The 19214-nt window shown below is 45.6% G+C and overlaps 1 protein-coding gene across 2 annotated transcripts in view; it reads left to right on the top strand.

Moving 5' to 3' along the window:
* Positions 1-515: 515 nt before the first annotated feature.
* LOC120927479 (acetylserotonin O-methyltransferase-like) overlaps positions 516-19214 on the top strand; it is a 54635-nt gene continuing 35936 nt past the window's right edge. Inside the window, exons 1-2 of one of the 2 annotated variants that reach the window (XM_040338188.1) lie at positions 516-684; positions 14034-14208. In XM_040338188.1, the coding sequence (XP_040194122.1) occupies positions 580-684; positions 14034-14208 (280 nt within the window). In that variant the 5' untranslated portion in view covers positions 516-579. The remainder of the gene's footprint in view (positions 685-14033; positions 14209-19214) is intronic. The other variant, XM_040338187.1, reaches the window with a different exon arrangement.

Genomic DNA, 19214 nt, shown 5'->3' with positions numbered 1-19214 from the left:
ACTGCGCTCTGTATATGTCGGCGCAGTATTTAAACTCGGCGCGGGAAATGAGCGGGGAGGACGCGAGGACGCCGCAGAAGGACGCCGGACCCGACGAAGAGGACACCCAAAGCCGCAGATGGACGCCGGACCCGACGAGGCCGCTGATGGACAAGACACCAAAACTGTAAGTACAAAAAATCTTTTTTCCACAGGAATTTCGGGCAACTTTAGGGGTGCGCGCTATACGCGGGAGCGCGCTATACCCCAATAAATACGGTAAATGATTGTCATTTAAATAGAAAAACAAAAGTTAATGTCCATGATAAATCCTCAAAAAATGTGCTGTGGATGAAACACTGCGATGTGATCCTCCAAGTGTGTCCACATTTCCAAGCACTCAAGCTCCTTATCAGACATGGGATCTTATATTACAGGAGATGAATTCAGCTCACAATAAGCACTACAGTCTCCGCCTCTTAACAGCTCCAATAACTCCAGGAATAGGCTGCCCCCAAAATTAGATCAGATGTGGAATCAACTGTCTAAGCCCGGCTTAGTTTTTTATAGTATATTATATATGCAGATAGAAAGCAGCTTATGATGACAGACCAAGCCACTGAATATCACACCAACATGAGCTCCTCCGATCTTGACAATCTAAAGCAATTGCTGGATTATAGGGATGGCTTTTTAGCCTCAAAGGTAAGAATATATGTCTAAAATACAATTTTCTTTATATTTAGTATTCCTACTTTTGTAACTGACTGTTAATTGTTTGTTTGTGACTTGTATATCTACACCCACTGAACAGCTCCATATTGCCTATTAGACAATAATTTTTCAGCATAGATCATGTGAACATTATTCCCCTTTTAGAGAACTATGGGCCAGATTCTCAGAGAAAGTACGCCGGCGTATCTACTGATACACCGGCGTACTTTCAAATTTGCCGCGTCGTATCTTTAGTTTGAATCCTCAAACCAAGATACGACGGCTTCTGGCTTCGATCCGACAGGCGTACGGCTTCGTACGCCTTCGGATCGTAGGTGCAATACTTTGGCGCCCGCTGGGTGGAGTTTGCGTCGTTTTCCGCGTCGGGTATGCTAATTAGCTTTTTCCGTCGATCCACGAAGGTACGCGCGGCCGTCGCATTCTCTTACGTCGTCGCTAGTCGGCTTTTCCCGGCGTATAGTTAAAGCTGCTATTTTGTGGTGTATAGATAGATTTGCCAAGTATGGCCGTCGTTCCCGCGTCAAATTTTAAATTTTTAATTTTTTTTTGCGTAAGTCGTCCGTGAATAGGAAAGGACGTAACTCACGTCTAAGTTCAAAAAATGACGTCGGTGCGACGTCATTTCGCGCAAAGTACGGCGGGAAATTTCAAAACGGAGCATGCGCAGTTCAATCGGTGCGGGGACGCGCTTCATTTAAATGAATCACGCCCCCTACCCGCCCAATTTAAAATATGCGCCGAGAGATACACTACGCCGCCGTAACTTACGGCGCGAAATCTTCCTGGATTCGACTTAGAGCCAGGTAAGATACAGTGGCGTAGCGTATCTCTGATACGCTGCGCCAGGGCAATTCTATGTGAATCTGGCCCTATTTGTTTAGTCATTGTTTTATCTGATCTAAGTACTGAGGTAATATGATATGGTAATATGAGTACTTCCAAAAAAAAATACTACATTTGAAATGTATAAACTGGACACAACCCATTAGGGGAAATTCAATGAAGCTGCTGTGCTACTTTTCTGGCGTAGATTGCTCTTGTTAATGTGTTGCACAGTGCACCTAATAAAAACAAGAATCTCTGAGGCCCCGTACACACGACCGAGTTTCTCGGCAGAATTCAGCCAGAAACTCGATCGGAGCTGGATTCTGCCGAGAAACTCGGTCGTGTGTACACTTTTCAGCGAGGAAGCCGACGAGGAACTCGTCGGGCCGAATAGAGAACATGTTCTCTATTTCCTCGTTGTTCAATGAGGAAAGTCGGCCCGCCGAGGTCCTCGGCGGCTTCAACACAGAACTCGACGAGGAACTCGATGTGTTTGGCACGTCGAGTTCCTCGGACGTGTGTACGGGGCCTGACAGTTCAGGTTCTGACAGCGACTTGTGTGCCAAATTCAGATAGTCCTAATTTGCTCCACTTCAGTGGCGGCCGGTCCATAATGGGTGCATGCGGCACCCCCCTTGTTTGCATGCTGTTTGCATGTGGGGGCTCAGGACTCATAGCTTTCTATGAGAATTTTATTAGAGCCTGACACTAGCAAATCAATATTCACTATCAGCTTCCAGTTTCTTCTCCCAGCCAATCAGGACAGGAGGCAGACATAAAGAAGACCTGGTTAGCTGGGAGGAGAAGCTATGGTGTCGTGACTAGAGTTGAGCGGACACCTGGATGTTCGGGTTCGGGTCCGAACCCGAACTTTAAGAAAAAAGTTCTGGTTCGGGAACCCGAACCCGAACTCCGAACCCCATTGTAGTCAATGGGACACAGACTTTTAGAAAAAAAGGTCTGGTATGGATATTAAGGGGAACCCCGCCGTCAATTAAAAAAAAAAATTACGTGCGGTTCACCCTAAATATCCATAACCAGACCCTTCAGGTCTGGTGTGGATTTTAAGGGGAACTCCACCCCAAATGAAAAAAGAAATGGCGTGGAGTTCCCCCGTAAAATCCACACCAGACCCGTTATCCGAGCACGTTGACCTGGCCGGCCTGCAGAAAAGAGGGGGGGACAGAGTGCGCCCCCCCTCTCCTGAACCGCACCAGGCCACATGCCCTCAACATGGGGAGGATGTATACAAAGGAATAGGGCTGTCCCAGTGACGTAGCACAGTGTGCGTCACGTGACCCCGCCCCCCTCTGACGCAGACTGTGCTACGTCACTGGGAAAGCCCTATTCCTTACTAAGGAATAGGGCTTTCCCAGTGACGTAGCACAGTGTGCGTCAGAGGGGGACGGGGTCACGTGGCGCGTGGCCCGCCTCCCCTATAAAAGAAACGTCAAGCTCCGGAGTGTCATTCGCGGAGCTGTGCTCTGAATGGACGGATCTGCTCATCGCTGGACCAATCGTGGGCGAGAACACCCGTCGATGGAGAACTAACTCGCCGCTGGATACAAGACAACGATGGATCAGGGAGCAGCATGGATCGTCTATTTTCACCGCTGGATTTTTATTTGGTTTAATTAATAAAGTATTTTGTTCAACGGTGTGTGTGTTTTTTTTTTCAGACAACTACTATTTTCACTTCCTTCGTGAAATGGTAGGGGTACAGTGTACCCCATTACCATTTCACACAGGGGGGGGTCAGGATCTGGGGGTCCCCTTTGTTAAAGGGGTCTTCCAGATTCTGATAAGCCTCTCGCCCGCATACCCCCACAACCACCGGGCAAGGGTTGTGGGGATGAGACCCTTGTCCCCATCAACATGGGGACATGGTGCGGTTCAGGAGAGGGGGGGGCGCATTCTGTCCCCCCCCTCTTTTCTGCGGCCGGCCAGGTCAATGTGCTCGGAGAACGGGTCTGGTGTGGATTTTACGGGGAACTCCACACCATTTTTTTTTTAATTTGGGGTGGAGTTCCCCTTAAAATCCACACCAGACCTGAAGGGTCTGGTTATGGATACTTAGGGGGGACCGCACGTCATTTTTTTTTAAATTGACGGCTGGGGGTTCCCCTTAATATCCATACCAGACCTAAAGGGTCTGGTTATTGAATTTGCGGGGACCTCCGCGCATTTTTTTTCCCGAACTCCGAACCCGGACCCAAACTTTTTCCAATTATTCGGGTCCGGGTTCGGGAAAAACCCAAAGTCCGTACCGAACCCAACGTCAACCATGTGTGTTCTTTTCCTAAAAAAATTCCCAGGCAGAGAGAAATTATGCCATCGGCGACTGGGAACTTCTCGCAATCAAATTGGCGCTAGAAGAGTGGCGTCATCTTTTGGAGGGTTCCCCTCACTCCATAACAATCTTCACCGATCACAAGAATCTACTGTACTTACAGAATGCTAAACGTCTGAATCCCAGACAGGCCAGGTGGAGTCTTTTCTTTTCCCGTTTTAATTTCACGATTACGAACAAACCTGGTTCCTGCAACGGTCGGGCTGACGCCCTCTCAAGGTCCTTTGACACTTTGGACGAGGAGCCTACTCTTGAACCTAAACCGATCATTCCAACTTCATGCATTGTTGCCCATTCTACCACCCTGGACTCAAAAATTCCTCCTGGTAAGACCTTTGTCCCCACTGAGCTAAGAGATAAGATCCTTCGTTGGGGATATGATTCCAAGGTGGCGGGCCACGCTGGATTCCTCTGGTCCTTCTTACTCATCAGTCATCACTAATCTCCGCTCAGAGGGCAAAGACTATGTCAAGGCTTGTCATGTCTGTGCTCAGTCTAAATCCTCCACACAAGCTCCTGCTGGTCTCCTCATGCCCTTGCCCATTCCTAAGGAGCCCTGGGCTCATATTGCCATGGATTTTATCACCGATCTCCCACTGTCTGATGGTAATACGGTCATTTGGGTGGTAGTCGATCGGTTCTCCAAGATGGCTCATTTTGTTCCCCTCCCTGGTCTTCCTTCTGCTCCTGCCTTGCTCCCCATTTTTGTTCGAGAAATTTTCCGTCTCCATGGGGTTCCTTCTCATATTGTTTCCGACAGGGGTGTTTAATTTACGTCTCGCTTCTGGAGAGCCTTTTGCAAATCCCTCAATATTGCCTTGGATTTTTCCTCTTCTCACCATCCTCAATCCAATAGGCAGACGGAGAGGGTTAATCAGGAGTTAGAGGTTTTTCTTCGTACCATAGTCTCCGCTCATCGTGGCGATTGGTCCTCTCTACTCCCATGGGCAGAATTTTCTCATAACAATCATGTAAATACCAGTTCGCAGAGAACACCCTTTTTCTCAGTTTATGGAAGACATCCTCAACTTCCGCTTCCCATGACCTGTTCTCCAGATATCCCAGCTTTGGCTTCAGCTCAGGAGTCCTTCAATTCCATCTGGAGTGACGTTCATGATTCCCTCCGGGCAGTTGCCGACAAATTCAAAGGCTTTGCTGACCGTTGCAGGCATAAACCGCCTTCTCTTCAGCCAGGGGACAAAGTTTGGCTCTCCACCAGGAACATAAAGCTCCGAGTTCCTTCTCTGAAGTTTGCTCCAAGATTCATTGGTCCATACAGTATAACGTCTAAACTAAATCCGGTTTGTTTCAAACTTCAGATTCCCAAAAGCCTCAAAATCACTAACTCCTTCCATGTTTCCCTTCTGAAGCCTTTAGCCCTCAATAAGTTCTCTCGTCCTCTCCCTACCATGGCGCCAGTCTCAGAGGATAATCAGGAATACGAGGTCAGTCAAGTTCTGGATTCCCGACTTTGTAGAGGCGCTCTTCAGTACCTTGTTCATTGGAAAGGCTTTGGCCCTGAGGAGAGATCGTGGGTCCCTGCATCAGAGGTCTTTGCACCTCGTCTGTTGAAGAAGTTTCATCTGAAGTTTCCCTCTAAACCCGGACCCAGGCGGGGAAGAGGGAGGCCTCGTAAGAGGGAGGGTACTGTCATGGACATGCAATAATGTCTGGCAGCTTACCTTCTCCTCATGTCTCCATTAGAGGCCTGACTCTGTTCTGGCTGCCTTTTTATCACCTCTCCTTCCTGTATGGCCCCACCCCAGGCCATCCCAGGAAGTCTATATTAACTGTGGAGGTCCGTTTCCGTGGATAAATCCTCTGGCGGATTTTGATCTCATGGTTGTACTAACCATGAGATCAAAATCCCTGCGGAATTCCCTCCGCGGTGACGCGTCACGCCGACGCTGTGATATAAGGACTTCCACGCATGCGTCGAATCATTACGACGCATGCGAGGGATGGATTCGGACGGATTGATCCGGTGAGTCTGTACAGACCAGCGGATCAATCCGTTACGACTGGATTCCAGCGGATCGATTTCTTAGCATGTTAAGAAATTTTGATCCGCTGGAAATCCATCCCCGGGGAAAAATATCCGATGGATCGTACACACCAGGGGATCTATCCGCTGAAACCGGTCCGCGGATCAATTCCAGCGGATCGATCCTCTCGTGTGTACGGGGCCTAACACTGCAGGCCTGCTTTGCTGTTCAACCTTGTTGTTAGCTTAAGTTCCTGTCTGCAGTGTGCTACGTTCTCCTTCCTGTGTACCATTTTTGGCTCGTCCCTGACTTCTCCTGTTTGCCTGTGACCCTGACCTTTTGCCTGTCCCTCGGTTACCCTTGTCTGCCTGTTGCCCTGACCTCGGCTTACCCATCACTATCGCTGGTCTTGGTTGCTGCTTCCCCTCTCTCCCTGCGGAGCGTGACCTAGGGGACCCCAGGGGTCGTGACCTGGATCCAGCTGCGGCGAAGGCCATCCTCACCACTAGAGGCTCTGGTGAACACAAAGCTGGGTCTTAGACTCCGCGCCCTGGGGAATCTTGGGTTCACGCTTCCTCTCTGATTGCAGCAGTCGGCTATAGGGTTCACTACCTTGTGGTGCATCCCTGACCCCAACGGGGTGCACTTGTCACCTGGCCACAGGTGACCTGACAATTACCAATTTACTAACAGATATATCAGTCTTAAAGTCACACCACTTCATCAAACTCAAGCTATCCATAACTGAACTTATTTTTCCTCCCCCACGTGCCCCTTCCCCTGATCTCTCTGTCAAAATCGATGGCACATCCCCACATGCCAAGGTCCTAGGTGTAGTCCTGGAATTTTGAACTCTCCTTAAGGCCCCATGTCCAATCACTGTCAAAATCTTGCAGCCTCAACCTCCGCAGCATCTCCAAAATACGCCCCTTTCTAACCAATGACACAACAAACTCTTATTTCACTCCCTGGTCATCTCACGCCTCAACTACTGCAACTCCCTTCCTATTGGCTTACCTCTACATAGTCTATCCCCCCTTAAATCCATGATGAATGCTGCTGCCAGACTCATCTACCTCACCAATCGCTCCGTGTCTGCTACTCCTCTCTGCCAATCGCTCCATTGGCTTCCGCTCACCCAACAAATTAAATTCAAAATACTAACAACAACTTACAAAGCCATCCACAGCTTAGCCCCCAGCTGCATTACAAGCCTAGTCTCAAAATACCAACCTAATGGCTCTCTCCGTTCCTCTCAAGACCTCCTGCTTTCTAGCTCCCTCATCACCTCCTCCCATGCTTGCCTCCAGGACTTTTCCAGAGCCTCTCCAATCCTATGGATCACCTTACCACAATCTGTCTGATTATCTCCTACTCTATTAGCTTTCAAACTATCACTAAAAAGCCTCCTCTTCAGAGAAGCCTATCCTACTGTAGCGCCTGGTTACTTCAAACTACCGGTGCTATTTAAATTTAGAGGGGTATCAGAGTGTTAACTGACTCTGATCCAATTATTATGTTTTAAACTGGTCTCTGCTGTGGGCTTATTCTGTTGTTTCTGGTGTGCTGTTCCTATCCCAGAGTAATAGGTGGCAGCAGTGGAGTCGAGGTTTGGGTGCTCTGCCCTAGCAGCCAATCAGGAGGGAGTTTCCTCTCTGTGCATACTGGGGGAGGGTATTTATAGGGCAGACTCCATTTGGTCTGGGTCTTTTTCTTCGAGTACGGCACCCACCTTTAGGGTGACTGCATCACGGCGCCCCGGCGTTATGGCCTACCAGGCTGGGGCGTGCGTGCCACGCGGTGTTCCTGGTTCCGGGACCATGTTGGTCCGGAACATTTAAGCGGTGGCAGAGAGCCCAGTAGTCGACTGGGTTCCCGATCTTGAAGATCCCAAGTGAGATAGCTGTTCAGTGCAGAGTCCATCTGAGGAGAGCCAATAAGAGGCTGGCAATCCAATAAAGTCTCGACAAACCACCGGGGATCAAGATAGCCGGACACTGAGAGGCTGGTCACCTGTCAGTCGGTACCTGAGAACTATCTGAAGTAGATCCAGGCGCAATTCTATCGGGGAGGATCGTCTCCATAATTACATCACAGAGAGGGCCTGTGGCAGAGGCTTTTCCCTGAGTTCATTCCAGGAGGGTCTGTGGCAGAGACTTTTTCTCAAAGGTTCAAGTTCATTCCAGGAGGGTCTGTGGCAGAGACTTTTCCTCAAAGGGTTCGAGTGATACTCTGGCTGTCAGGCCAGTGAGAGAGGCCTGTCCAGGTACGCTAAGTCCACTCAAGCAGGAGTGGCGCATGAAGTGTTACACGTGGGAGCAGGACTTTTTCCATACACTACACCTGAATCTGCTGTTCTCCTTCTTCTTTCAACTCTACCTTTCACCACAAGTTTACTGTTTTTATCCAGCTGGGTAATAAAGAGCACAGAAAAGACACCTGTCGTGGACATTCCATTACTGCTATATGCACCATACACCCCTAAGACGGCGGAGGAGCCATGAGGTAACATGCCACCTAAAAAAACAATCAGCAGCTCTTCCGGGGGTAGTGCTACACTACACCAGACCTAACAACTGTATTTTAATTTTCTCCATCAGATCATGCCCCACAGTTATTACCTTTTGTTTCACCTGACCCTCCCTTCTGGATTGTAAGCTCTGACGAGCAGGGCCCTCTGATTCCTCCTGTATTGAATTTTATTGTAACTGTACTGTCTGCCCTCATGTTGTAAAGCGTTGTGCAAACTGTTGGCGCTATAAAAATCCTGTATAATGTTAATAATCCCTTTTTTAGTAATGTTTTGCAACAAATTCATAAAGCATCTGCCAAACATTTGGTTCTGACAGCGACTCCTGCACCAAATCAAGGGAGTTTTAAAATGTGTCATTTTACATTATGGCTTTAAGTGACGTTAAGACCAACTCTGTTTTGGCAAAGAGACAGATTTTGCTAAAGTGTCTTGCGTGCATTTTAAAAGTGTTGGAGCATGTACTAAATTCAGGCACAAGTTCTAGACAGGTACATGAATTTGGCACACTCTGTGCCATTTTTACGACAAAAATTTGCAAATAAAAAAAGTAATATAGCATATACAGTTGCGACACAAGTCATATTATAATTGAGTTTTATAAAACAATTACATTTCCTTTTCAATCTGTAATTTTCAGTAAAATGCAAAGCAATATGGCTACCGGGAGGTGTCCTGTACACAGAATGTATACAGAACGCCCTCCCAGAAACATAAATTCCTGATTGTGTGATTGGCTCACTGATTTATCCTGAAGTCTAAACTAAGATACAAATAACATATCAGGCACCCACTGCAACAAAAATGTAATTTTTGGTGAGATACTCCCAATAGAAAACCACATCTAAAGGGGTGCAGTGCAGATCCTACCATGTTCCTTATTAGATCACTGCAGGTGCAGCAGCTGACTGATAACTATGAAACCACTCCCATTACATTCACTTACCACATGGACACAGACAAACACACAGGGATTTCTTCAGGATAACAAAAGTTAGGAATCTGCAACAGAATTTGTTAAAATCCCTGCAAAGTACACACAGACTACACAGAGGGGAATGTTTTTCCTCTCAACAAAATAGGAGTTACTCTTTAAGCCACTGGATATTAAATAATAAATTATCTGAATTGTTCTTATTGCTGGGATTAAAATGAGCCCCTACACCAACATGTCATTTACACATATGCTCACATTTCAATATATTATATTCTCTATCTTACATTGGTATACGCTGAGGTACTATATACCATTTTAAAACCAGGTAAACATTTCCCAGGACACTTACCAGCTAGCCTGCAAAACAACAAACTGACCTTGTTCAAAATTTCATGGTAATAACTGAGGTTTTTAATTGCACACATTTGCAAATATATGTGGAAGCTAAGGATGGGCCGAACACCCCTCAGTTCGGTTCACACCAGAACTTGCCGAACAGGCAAAACATTTGTCCAAACACGCGAACACCGTTAAAGTCTAAGGGACACAAACATGAAAAATCAAAAATGCTCATTTTAAAGGCTTATATGCAAGTAATTGTCATAAAAAATGTTTGGGGACCGGGGTCATGCCCCAGGAAACGTGTATCAATGCAAAAAAAAAGTTTTAAAAATAGCTGTTTTTTCGGGAGAATTGATTTTAATAATGTTTAAATTGAAACTATAAAAGTGAAATATTCTTTTAAATTTCGTACCTGGGGGTGTCTATAGTATGCCTGTAAAATGGTGCTTTTTCCCCCCGTGTTTAGAACAGTCCCTGCTGCAAAATGACATTTCTAAAGTAATTTTTTTTTAAATTGATCGTAGCTGTAATGAATTGTCGGGTTCTGACAAAATTCCTAATTTTAAAGGCTTATATGAAAGTTATTGTCATAAAAAGTGTTTATTTTGTATAAATAAATAAAAAAGTTGTAAAAACTGCAGTTTTTTCAGGAGCAGTGATTTTAATAATGCTTAAGGTGAAACAAATATAGTGAAATATTTCTTTAAATTTCGTACCGGGGGGGGGGGGGGGGGTGTGTCTATAGTATGCCTGTAAAATGGCGCATTCCTGTGTTTAGAACAGTCCCTGCAGAAAAACAAATTTTTTAAAGGAAAAAAAGTAATTTAAAACTGCTTGCGGCTGTAATGAATTGTCGGGTCCCGGCAATACAGATAAAATTCATTGAAAAAAACAGCATGGGTTCCTCCATCCAGCCACCGCTTAATGGACCATTTTTTTAAATTGCGTGGGGGTCCCCTCAAATTCCATACCAGGCACTTCAAGTCTGGTATGGATATTAAGGGGAACACTGCACCATTTTTTTTTATAAAAATCCCCCCAAAAATCCATACCAGACCCTTATCCGAGCATGCAACCTGACAGGCCGCAGGAAAAGAGGGGGGGACCCCCCTCCTGAACCGTACCAGGCCACATGTCCTCAACATGGGGAGGATGCTTTGGGGTCTGGACCCCATGTTAATGGGGACAAGGGCCTCATCCCCACAACCCTTGCCTGGTGGTTATGGGGGTCTGTGGGCGGGGGCTTATCGCAATCTGAAAGCCCCCTTTAACAAGGGGACCCCCCAGATCCCACCCCCCCCTATGTGAATTGGTAACCGGGTACATTGTTCCCCTACAAATACATCAAAAAAGTGTAAAAAAAAAAAAAAAAGCCAGCTTGGGACAAGTCCTTTATTAAAATATAAAAAAACAAAAAACTCCAGCTATGTAATCCATTCTCGACCCGACGATACCAGAAAAAAAAGCCGCTACTGGTGCCTCATAGGAGGTTCCCGTCCAATGCCGCTACACCCGCTGTAGCTGAGGGCAGGGCCACCAGTGATGTACGTGGGTGACCCCGCCCCCTCTGATGCCACAGGGGTTTCCTGCGGTTTCCCTGTGGCGTCAGATGGGGCGGGTCACCCGTGTACATCACGGGTCACTCTGCCCCCAACGGTGACGACACGGGGAAACCGCAGAAAACCCCTGTGGTGTCAGAGGGGGCGGGGTCACCCATATACATCACGGTTGGCCCCACCCTCAGCTATTTAAGAGCTGTCACAGCGGGTGTAGCATCATTCGACATGACATTTTAGATTTTGCCCGGTTTTTTTTATGACGTTTATCTGTATTGCGGAACCCGACAATTCATTATAGCCGCGAGCAGTTTTAAATGACTTTTTTCCTTTAGATATGTCATTTTGCTGCAGGGACTGTTCTAAACACAGGAAAAATGCGCTACTTTACAGGCATACTACAGACACCCCCCAGGTACGAAATTTAAAGGAATATTTCACTTTAATTGTTTCACTTTAAGCATTTTTAAAATCACTGGGGTAGATTCAGGAAGCAACTACGCCTGCGTATCCATAGATACGCAGCGTAATTGCTAAGTAGCGCCGGCGTATCGACTTTCTGTATTCAGAAAGCTTGATACGCCGACTGTAGCCTAAGATACCACTGGCATAAGGCTCTTATGCCGTCGTATCTTAGGCTGCATTCTGACGCTGGCCGCTAGGTGGCATTCCCGTAGTTGTCAGCGTAGAGTATGCAAATTGCATACTCACGTCGATTCACAAATGTACGCGCGCCCGGCGGTCGTATTTTACGTCGTTTGCGTTCGTCGCTTTAGTCGTAAGGCTGCTCCTGCTATTAGGAGGCGCAGCCAATGGTAAGTATACTCGTCGTTCCCGCGTTGCGAATTTTCGAAATTTACGTCGTTTGCGTAAGTGAATCGTGAATGGCGCTGGACGCCATTTACGTTCACTTCGAAGCAAATGACGTCCTTGCGACGTCATTTACCGCAATGCACGTCGGGAAATTTTCCCGACGGAGCATGCGCAGTATGTTCGGTGCGGGAACGCGCCTAATTTAAATGATCCACGCCCCCTACGGGATCATTTAAAATACGCGCGCTTACGCCGGCCCCTTTTACGAAACACCGCCGCAAATTACGGAGCAAATGCTTCGTGAATAAAGCGTAGCTCCAGTAATTTACGGAGGCGTAGCGTAAAAACGGTACGCTGCGCCGCCATAGCAGTGCGCTCCCCTACCTGAATCTACCCCACTGGATTTTGGGCTATTTTATTCACCACTGAGGTACATCATCTGGAGCGGCGGTCCCTTCTTTCGACGGCCATACTTAACATAGGATACGCCGCATATAGCAGGGGTAACTATACGCCGGAAAAAGCCGAACGCAAACGACGTAAAAAAAAAGCGCCGGGCGGTCGTTCGTTTCTGAATCGGTGTAACTCCTCATTTGCATATTCGACGCGTATACAAACGGAAGCGCCACCTAGCGGCCAGCGTGAGATTGCAGCCTAAGATCCGACGGTGTAAGTCACAATGAATCAGTCGCATAGATATGACGGACGGAACTCAGAGATACGACGGCGTATCAGGAGATACGCCGTCGTATCTCTATCTGAATCTGGCCCACTGTGTTTAATGTTCCGCCAATCACGGATGCCTTTTCATCCTCGACGTCCGTGATTGGCAGAACACTGAACACAGTGTCTGCTGGGAAACTGAGTCCCAGGATGAGAGAACGTCAGTGATAGGCGGAACTGTGTCAGCTACCTATCCCGGAAGGGACCAGGAGGAGACCACAAATTTTAAACATTGAATGGACGCCCGCAGCCTCTCAATTTCAGGTACAGTGACAATGGGCACAGTGATGACGGGCACAGTGACGATGGGCACAGTGACAATTGGCACAGTGACGACGGGCACAGTGAGGATTGTCACAGTGAGGATGGGCACAGTGACAATTGTCACAGTGAGGTTGGCACAGTGAGGTTGCAATAGGCACAGTGAGGTTGGCACAGTGAGGTTGCAATGGGCATAGTGAGGCGTGCAAATGGGCTGTTGACCCTCTTTTCCTCTCACATTGGCTGCTGCATTCTCACCCTCGGCTTATACTCGAGTCAATACATTTTCCCATTTTTTTGTGGTAAAATTAGGTACCTCGGCTTATACTCGGGTCGGCTTATACTCGAATATATACGGCACTTTTCTGTAGATTTATGTAATATCTCTTTTAATCACCAGGCGTGTCCAAGCACAGAAATACTTGTTCCCAAATATCTTCTAAGTCATGTGTTAAATCTTCATAATGTGTATCTGCTTGTATAGTGTTGACTGTTGATGGTATATATCAGGGATGTGCAGTCAGGGGAGGCAGGTGAGGCGCAGCCTGCCATGAGCATAAAAAAAAAACAACAAAAAGAAAAAATGATCGTCTTCAAGGGTTGAAGTTCGGCGACCAGGGGTGTTTTTTATTTAACTAACCAGAAAATGCAAATGTCTTTGGTTCTTCGGTTTCTAGCTTTGCAAATAGTTTGTTTATAGTAGTAAAGGATAGGTAATTCATGAAAAGTTGGGAAATAGCTGAAGTCATTGTGATCCTTTCTTCAACTTCCTCTCATGGGGCTCATGACATAAAAGAAATTAAAACAATATTATTATTTCTTCTCAAAAGGTCTAACACTGTGCAAGGTGGGGGATCCCTATTCACCAGTGGCTCCTAGGTGGGGTGCGCTACACATGCTGTATATTTAAATAACTTTTTAAAACTGAAATAAAAAAAATCACATTTTGTAAATCATCAGTACAAATACAGTAATATTTGGTGTATTTTCCTTTTAGACCATGTTTACAGCATGTGAGCTGGGAATTTTTGACTTACTACATGATGCTGGCGAGCCCTTGTCAGCAGCGGGCATTGCTTCTCATTTGTGTACCAATGTAGATGCTACAGACCGCTTACTCAGTGCCTGTGCTGGTATGAAGCTCTTAAAAGTTGAAATGAAAAACTTGGAAGGTAAGATTTATGGATTTACCTTTTGTTTTGCAAACACACTATATATTGGCCTATTATGATTAGTTTTTACAACCAATTTTTTTTTAAATACTTTTATAAATATTGGGCCAGATTCAGAAAAGAGATACGACGGCGTATCTCCTGATACGCCGTCGTATCTCTGAGTGCGGTCGGTCGTATCTATGCGCCTGATTCAGAGAATCAGTTACGCATAGATATCCCTAAGATCCGACAGGTGTAAGTGTCTTAGGCCTCGTACAGACGAGGGGATATCCGCTGGAAACGGTCCGCCGGACCGTTTTCAGCGGACATTCCTCCTCCGGATTTTGATCTGATGGCTTGTACACACCATCAGATCAAAATCCCAGCGGAAAACATCCGCGGTGACGTGGCCGCGCCGTCGCCGCGACGATGACGCGGCGACGTGCACGACCCTGGAAGGTAAATACTTCCACGCATGCGTCGAATCACGTCGACGCATGCGAGGGATGGGGATCGGGCGGACTTATCCGGTGAGTCTGTAAAGACGACCGGATAAGTCCGAAGGACAGGATTCCAGCGGATAGATTTCTTAGCATGCTAAGAAATTTTTATCCGCTGAAAATCCGTCGGCTGGAAAATGTCCGCTCGGGCCTACACACGACCGGATCTGTCTGCTGGAACTGATACGCGGATCAATCCCAGCGGATAGATCCGGTCGTGTGTACGGGGCGTTACACCGTCGTATCTTAGGCTGCATTTTCTGGCTGGCCGCTACAGTAGGTGTTTGTGATATTGTGTTTTTTTTTTTTTTTTACAAATTCTTTATTTTTCATTTTTCAACATGTCACATTGCCTCAAACCCAGGTTCGTATCACATCAGACAATATAGACAGCTTCAATCTCTACATTCTTATTTTTTGTCCTTTTCCTTATTTAGGTTTCCTCTATTTTTATCTGCCGCTCTCCCTCTACACCTCTTCTACCCGAATGCTTTTTTTTTTTTTTCTTTCATCTTCGACGTGATCTTCCCCAGTTTAAGGCACTAGTACCCCATCTTCTTTCCCTCCCCCCCCTACCTCCGAGTCTATTGCCCGGCCAAAAAAAAAAAAAAAAGGCAGGCCTGGAGCTCTCACTCCTCCTCCTAGTGGACTCCCTTCCTCCCCTCTATCCCTCCCCCCCCCTCCCCCCGCGCTCTATATCTGACATATGGTGCCCATATTTCTTCCACCCTCTCCTCTCCCAACCTCAAAGATGCCGTGAGGTTCTCCATGCTTTGCATTTCAGTAATTTTGGCTATCCATTGTGATTTGCTTGGAGAACATGTACTCTTCCAAAGAACCGGGATACACGATCTGGCTGTGACCACTAAATGTTTCACTAGGGATCTTTTAAATTTTTCTATTGACATGGGTAAGTCTAATAACAGATAAGTCGCCGGTTCATCCCCTAATGATATCTCAGTTATTTCTTCTATCACTTCAGATACCATTTTCCAGAAGTCTTTGACTCCTTCACAGTTCCAAAAAATATGTAGCAGAGTTCCCTCTTCTTTCTGACATCGCCAACAAATATTTGACACTTGAGGAAAGATCTGATTTAAGACCTCCGGTGTCCTGTACCACCTGCTCAGGATCTTGTATCCTCCTTCTTGGAATTTAGATGCTATTGATGCTTTATGATTAAATTGAAAGATTTTTTTCTTCTGAGTTTCCATGAATGTTACCTCTAGGTCTCTTTCCCATCTCTGAATAAAGCCTATTTCTCGTGGCGCTTTTAATTCATTTACCAAAGAATAGAACAGGGAGAGTGAGTGTCTCACTGGTTCTCTCTTAAGACACATTTTCTCGAATTCCGTCAGTATTTTTCTCACTCTGATTTGTCCTCGAATAGTTCGGAGAAATCCCCCTAACTGTCTTCTCCTATATGGGTCTAAATATTCGGCCAGTTCCCTTTCTATTTCTTCATTAGACATTACCCGATTCTCTCTCTGAAAGTGTATCAGTCTAGTTTGACCTCTATTTTTTAAATTCCCAAAGCCTGAGTCACTCAGGCCAGGGGTAAACACTGGGTTCCCCAGAATTGGTGTCATCGGGTTCACTTCCGTTTCGTCCTCTAGGTTTTTAAATATTTTTTTAACAATGCTAATTGTCGTCCCTATCGTTGGGTGTCTCTTGACTGTCTGTGGTATGACCGATTTAGAGAGCCATATTAGCCCCTCCAGTGGGATCTCCGTCATTGCTTGTTCTAAGAGGATCCAAGGTTTGATCTTTGGCGCAACGCACCAGTCAAGTACTCTCGACAGGTGAACTGCCTCATAATAAGCTAGTGGATCTGGAAATCCTACTCCCCCCTTTTCCTTTGGCAGTGTTAAGATATCTCTTCTCACTCTGGCTGGTTTCCCTGCCCATATGAATCCCGCAAACTTCGCTCTAATTCCTTTAAGGAATCCCTGAGGTATTCTTGTTGGGAGTGTCTGTAGTAAGTACAATAACCTCGGCATTGCATTCATCTTTAAAATGTTAATCCTCCCGAACCAGGTGAACACCTCCTTGTCCCATTTCTGAAAGTCTTTTTTCAATTGTCTTACCAACGGGGCTAAATTTAACTCTAATATTCTGCTTAGTTTCTTCGGAATTTTAGTCCCCAGATAACCTATATGTGAGTTCGTCCATCTAAATGAGAAGCAGTTAGCTAATTGTTGTTGTTGTGTGTTGTTCATCTCTACCCCCATTGCCTCCGATTTGTCATAGTTTACTCTAAAGTTTGAAATTTTTCCATACTTATCTATCTCCGATAGCAGTGGGGGCAGAGATAGCACCGGTTCTGTCACAAAAAACATTAAATCATCGGCAAATGCCGCGAGCTTCTGCTCCCCCCCCTTTACTTTTATTCCTCTGATATCTATGCTTAGCCTTATTGTCCTTAAAAAAAGTTCTAATGTTAAAACAAAGATCAATGGCGATAAAGGACACCCTTGCCGTGTCCCATTGCATATATCGAAGGGTTCTGACATAATGCCATTTATCTTTATTTTCGCTTTTGGTCTAGAGTATAAACTCATAATCCATCTTTGCATTCCCTCCCGCAGTCCTATATGTTGAATAGTAGATTTTAAAAACTTCCAGTCTACCCTATCGAATGCTTTTTCAGCGTCGGTAGATACTAATACTAAGGGCTTTTTATGTGACTGCGAGAGGTGGATAGCATTTATCACGCGTTGCGTATTTTCCCTGCCTTCTCTTCCTGGCGTGAAGCCTACCTGGTCCTGATGTATCAGGCTGGGCGTGTGTGGTAATATTCTGTTTGCTAAAATTTTTGCGAAGATCTTCAGATCAACATTCAGTAAAGATATTGGGCGATAGTTTGCACATTGCGCTGGGTCTTTCCCCTCTTTCTGTATAACCGCTATGTGTGCCATAAGAGTTTCTTCTGGCATCTCCTGTCCTTCTCGTATCGAGTTGAAAGCATCTAAAAATCTCGGCATCAACTTTTCTGCATAGGTCTTATAATAAAGAAGGGTAAATCCATCTGGGCCGGGTGCTTTACCTGATTTTAACTGCTTAAGCGTGTTTTTAAATTCTTCTGCTGTTATCGGGCCTTCTAGGCTTCTCCCTATATCTTCTGATAACTTCGGCATTCCTGACTTCTCTATGTATTCTTTTAATTTTCCCTCCCTCTCCACAGTTTTCGCCATACTCTGCTCCCCATCTAGCTGGTACAAACTCACATAATAGTTTCTAAATATTTCAGCAATTTCTTGTGGGGATTTCGTTATTCTGTCCCCCGTTGTTTTGATACCCTCTATATGGTTTTGGGATCTTACTTCTCCTAAAGCTCTCGCTAGCATCTTGCTTGGTTTGTTGCCAAATTCATAAAAAGCTTGTTTACACCTTCTTAATGATGCTTTCGCTTTATCCGTTAATAGTAGGTTCAATTCCTCTCGTGCCCTCTTCAGCTCCTCCTCTACCTGTATTGCCAATGATCTTTTATGTGTTTTTTCTAGTCTACGGATTTCTCCTAACAAAGCATCCATCTGTGCTCCTATCTTTCATTTCCTATGTGTTCCCAGAGATATCAGTATTCCTCTGATATAACACTTATGTGTTTCCCAAATGCACATTGGGTTCACTTCTCCGTCCTCATTATTGTAGAAAAACGTCTCCATTTCCTGATTTATCTTTTCATCGTACTCTGGGTCCCTTATAAGGGACTCGTTAATTTTCCAGTGCCACTCACGTGCTACAGCTTCCCCCCATTTCAATGTACATTTTATGGGTGCATGGTCAGATATTGAGAAAGACCCAATAGTGACCTCGTCTATACCCTGTAGATAATTTTGTGATACAAATATATAGTCTATTCTGGAATAGGTTCTATATTTAGCTGAAAAAAAAGTATAGTCTCTCTCATGTGGGTGGGTGGTCCTCCAGCAGTCTACTACCTGTGTCTCTTGTAGGAGTCTATTTGCTTTGCTTAGTTTGCTATATGCTAGATGTGAGGTTCCCCTTGATGTATCTAAAATAGGATCCAGAGCAATTTTTAAGTCTCCTGCCATTATTACAATACCTTCCATGATCTGTTGTATCCTGTTTGTATATTTCTCCAATGCTGCTATTTGACCGTCATTGGGCAAGTACACATTTACCAGGGTCACCTTCTGCTCGTTTATGTATCCTTTCACAATGAGGAGGCGTCCTTCCTCTTCCTTTATTACGCTTAACTCTTTCCATAAAATCGTTTTTGAGAACATGATTGATACTCCCTTTGTCTTTGTTGACGATGAGGAACTGTGATACACCTTTGGGAATCTGTGGTTCTCTAGCTTTGGAATTTTTTTTTTTTAAATGAGTCTCTTGAAGAAATACTATTTGTGCCTTTGATCTCCATAGTTCTGCCATTAATTTTGATCGTTTCTCCGGTTTATTTAGCCCTTTAACGTTATATGACATTACCGTAATTTTTGACATTTTGAAATTTTGCCTGGGTTATCCCCCACAGCTCTCCTTGGGAGGGGAAAGGGGTCG

This window comes from Rana temporaria, chromosome 2, assembly GCF_905171775.1.
Source record: "Rana temporaria chromosome 2, aRanTem1.1, whole genome shotgun sequence".
Lineage (NCBI taxonomy): Eukaryota > Metazoa > Chordata > Amphibia > Anura > Ranidae > Rana > Rana temporaria.
The sequence above is the reverse complement of the archived record's forward strand: the minus strand, read 5'-3'. Positions and strand labels throughout refer to the sequence as shown.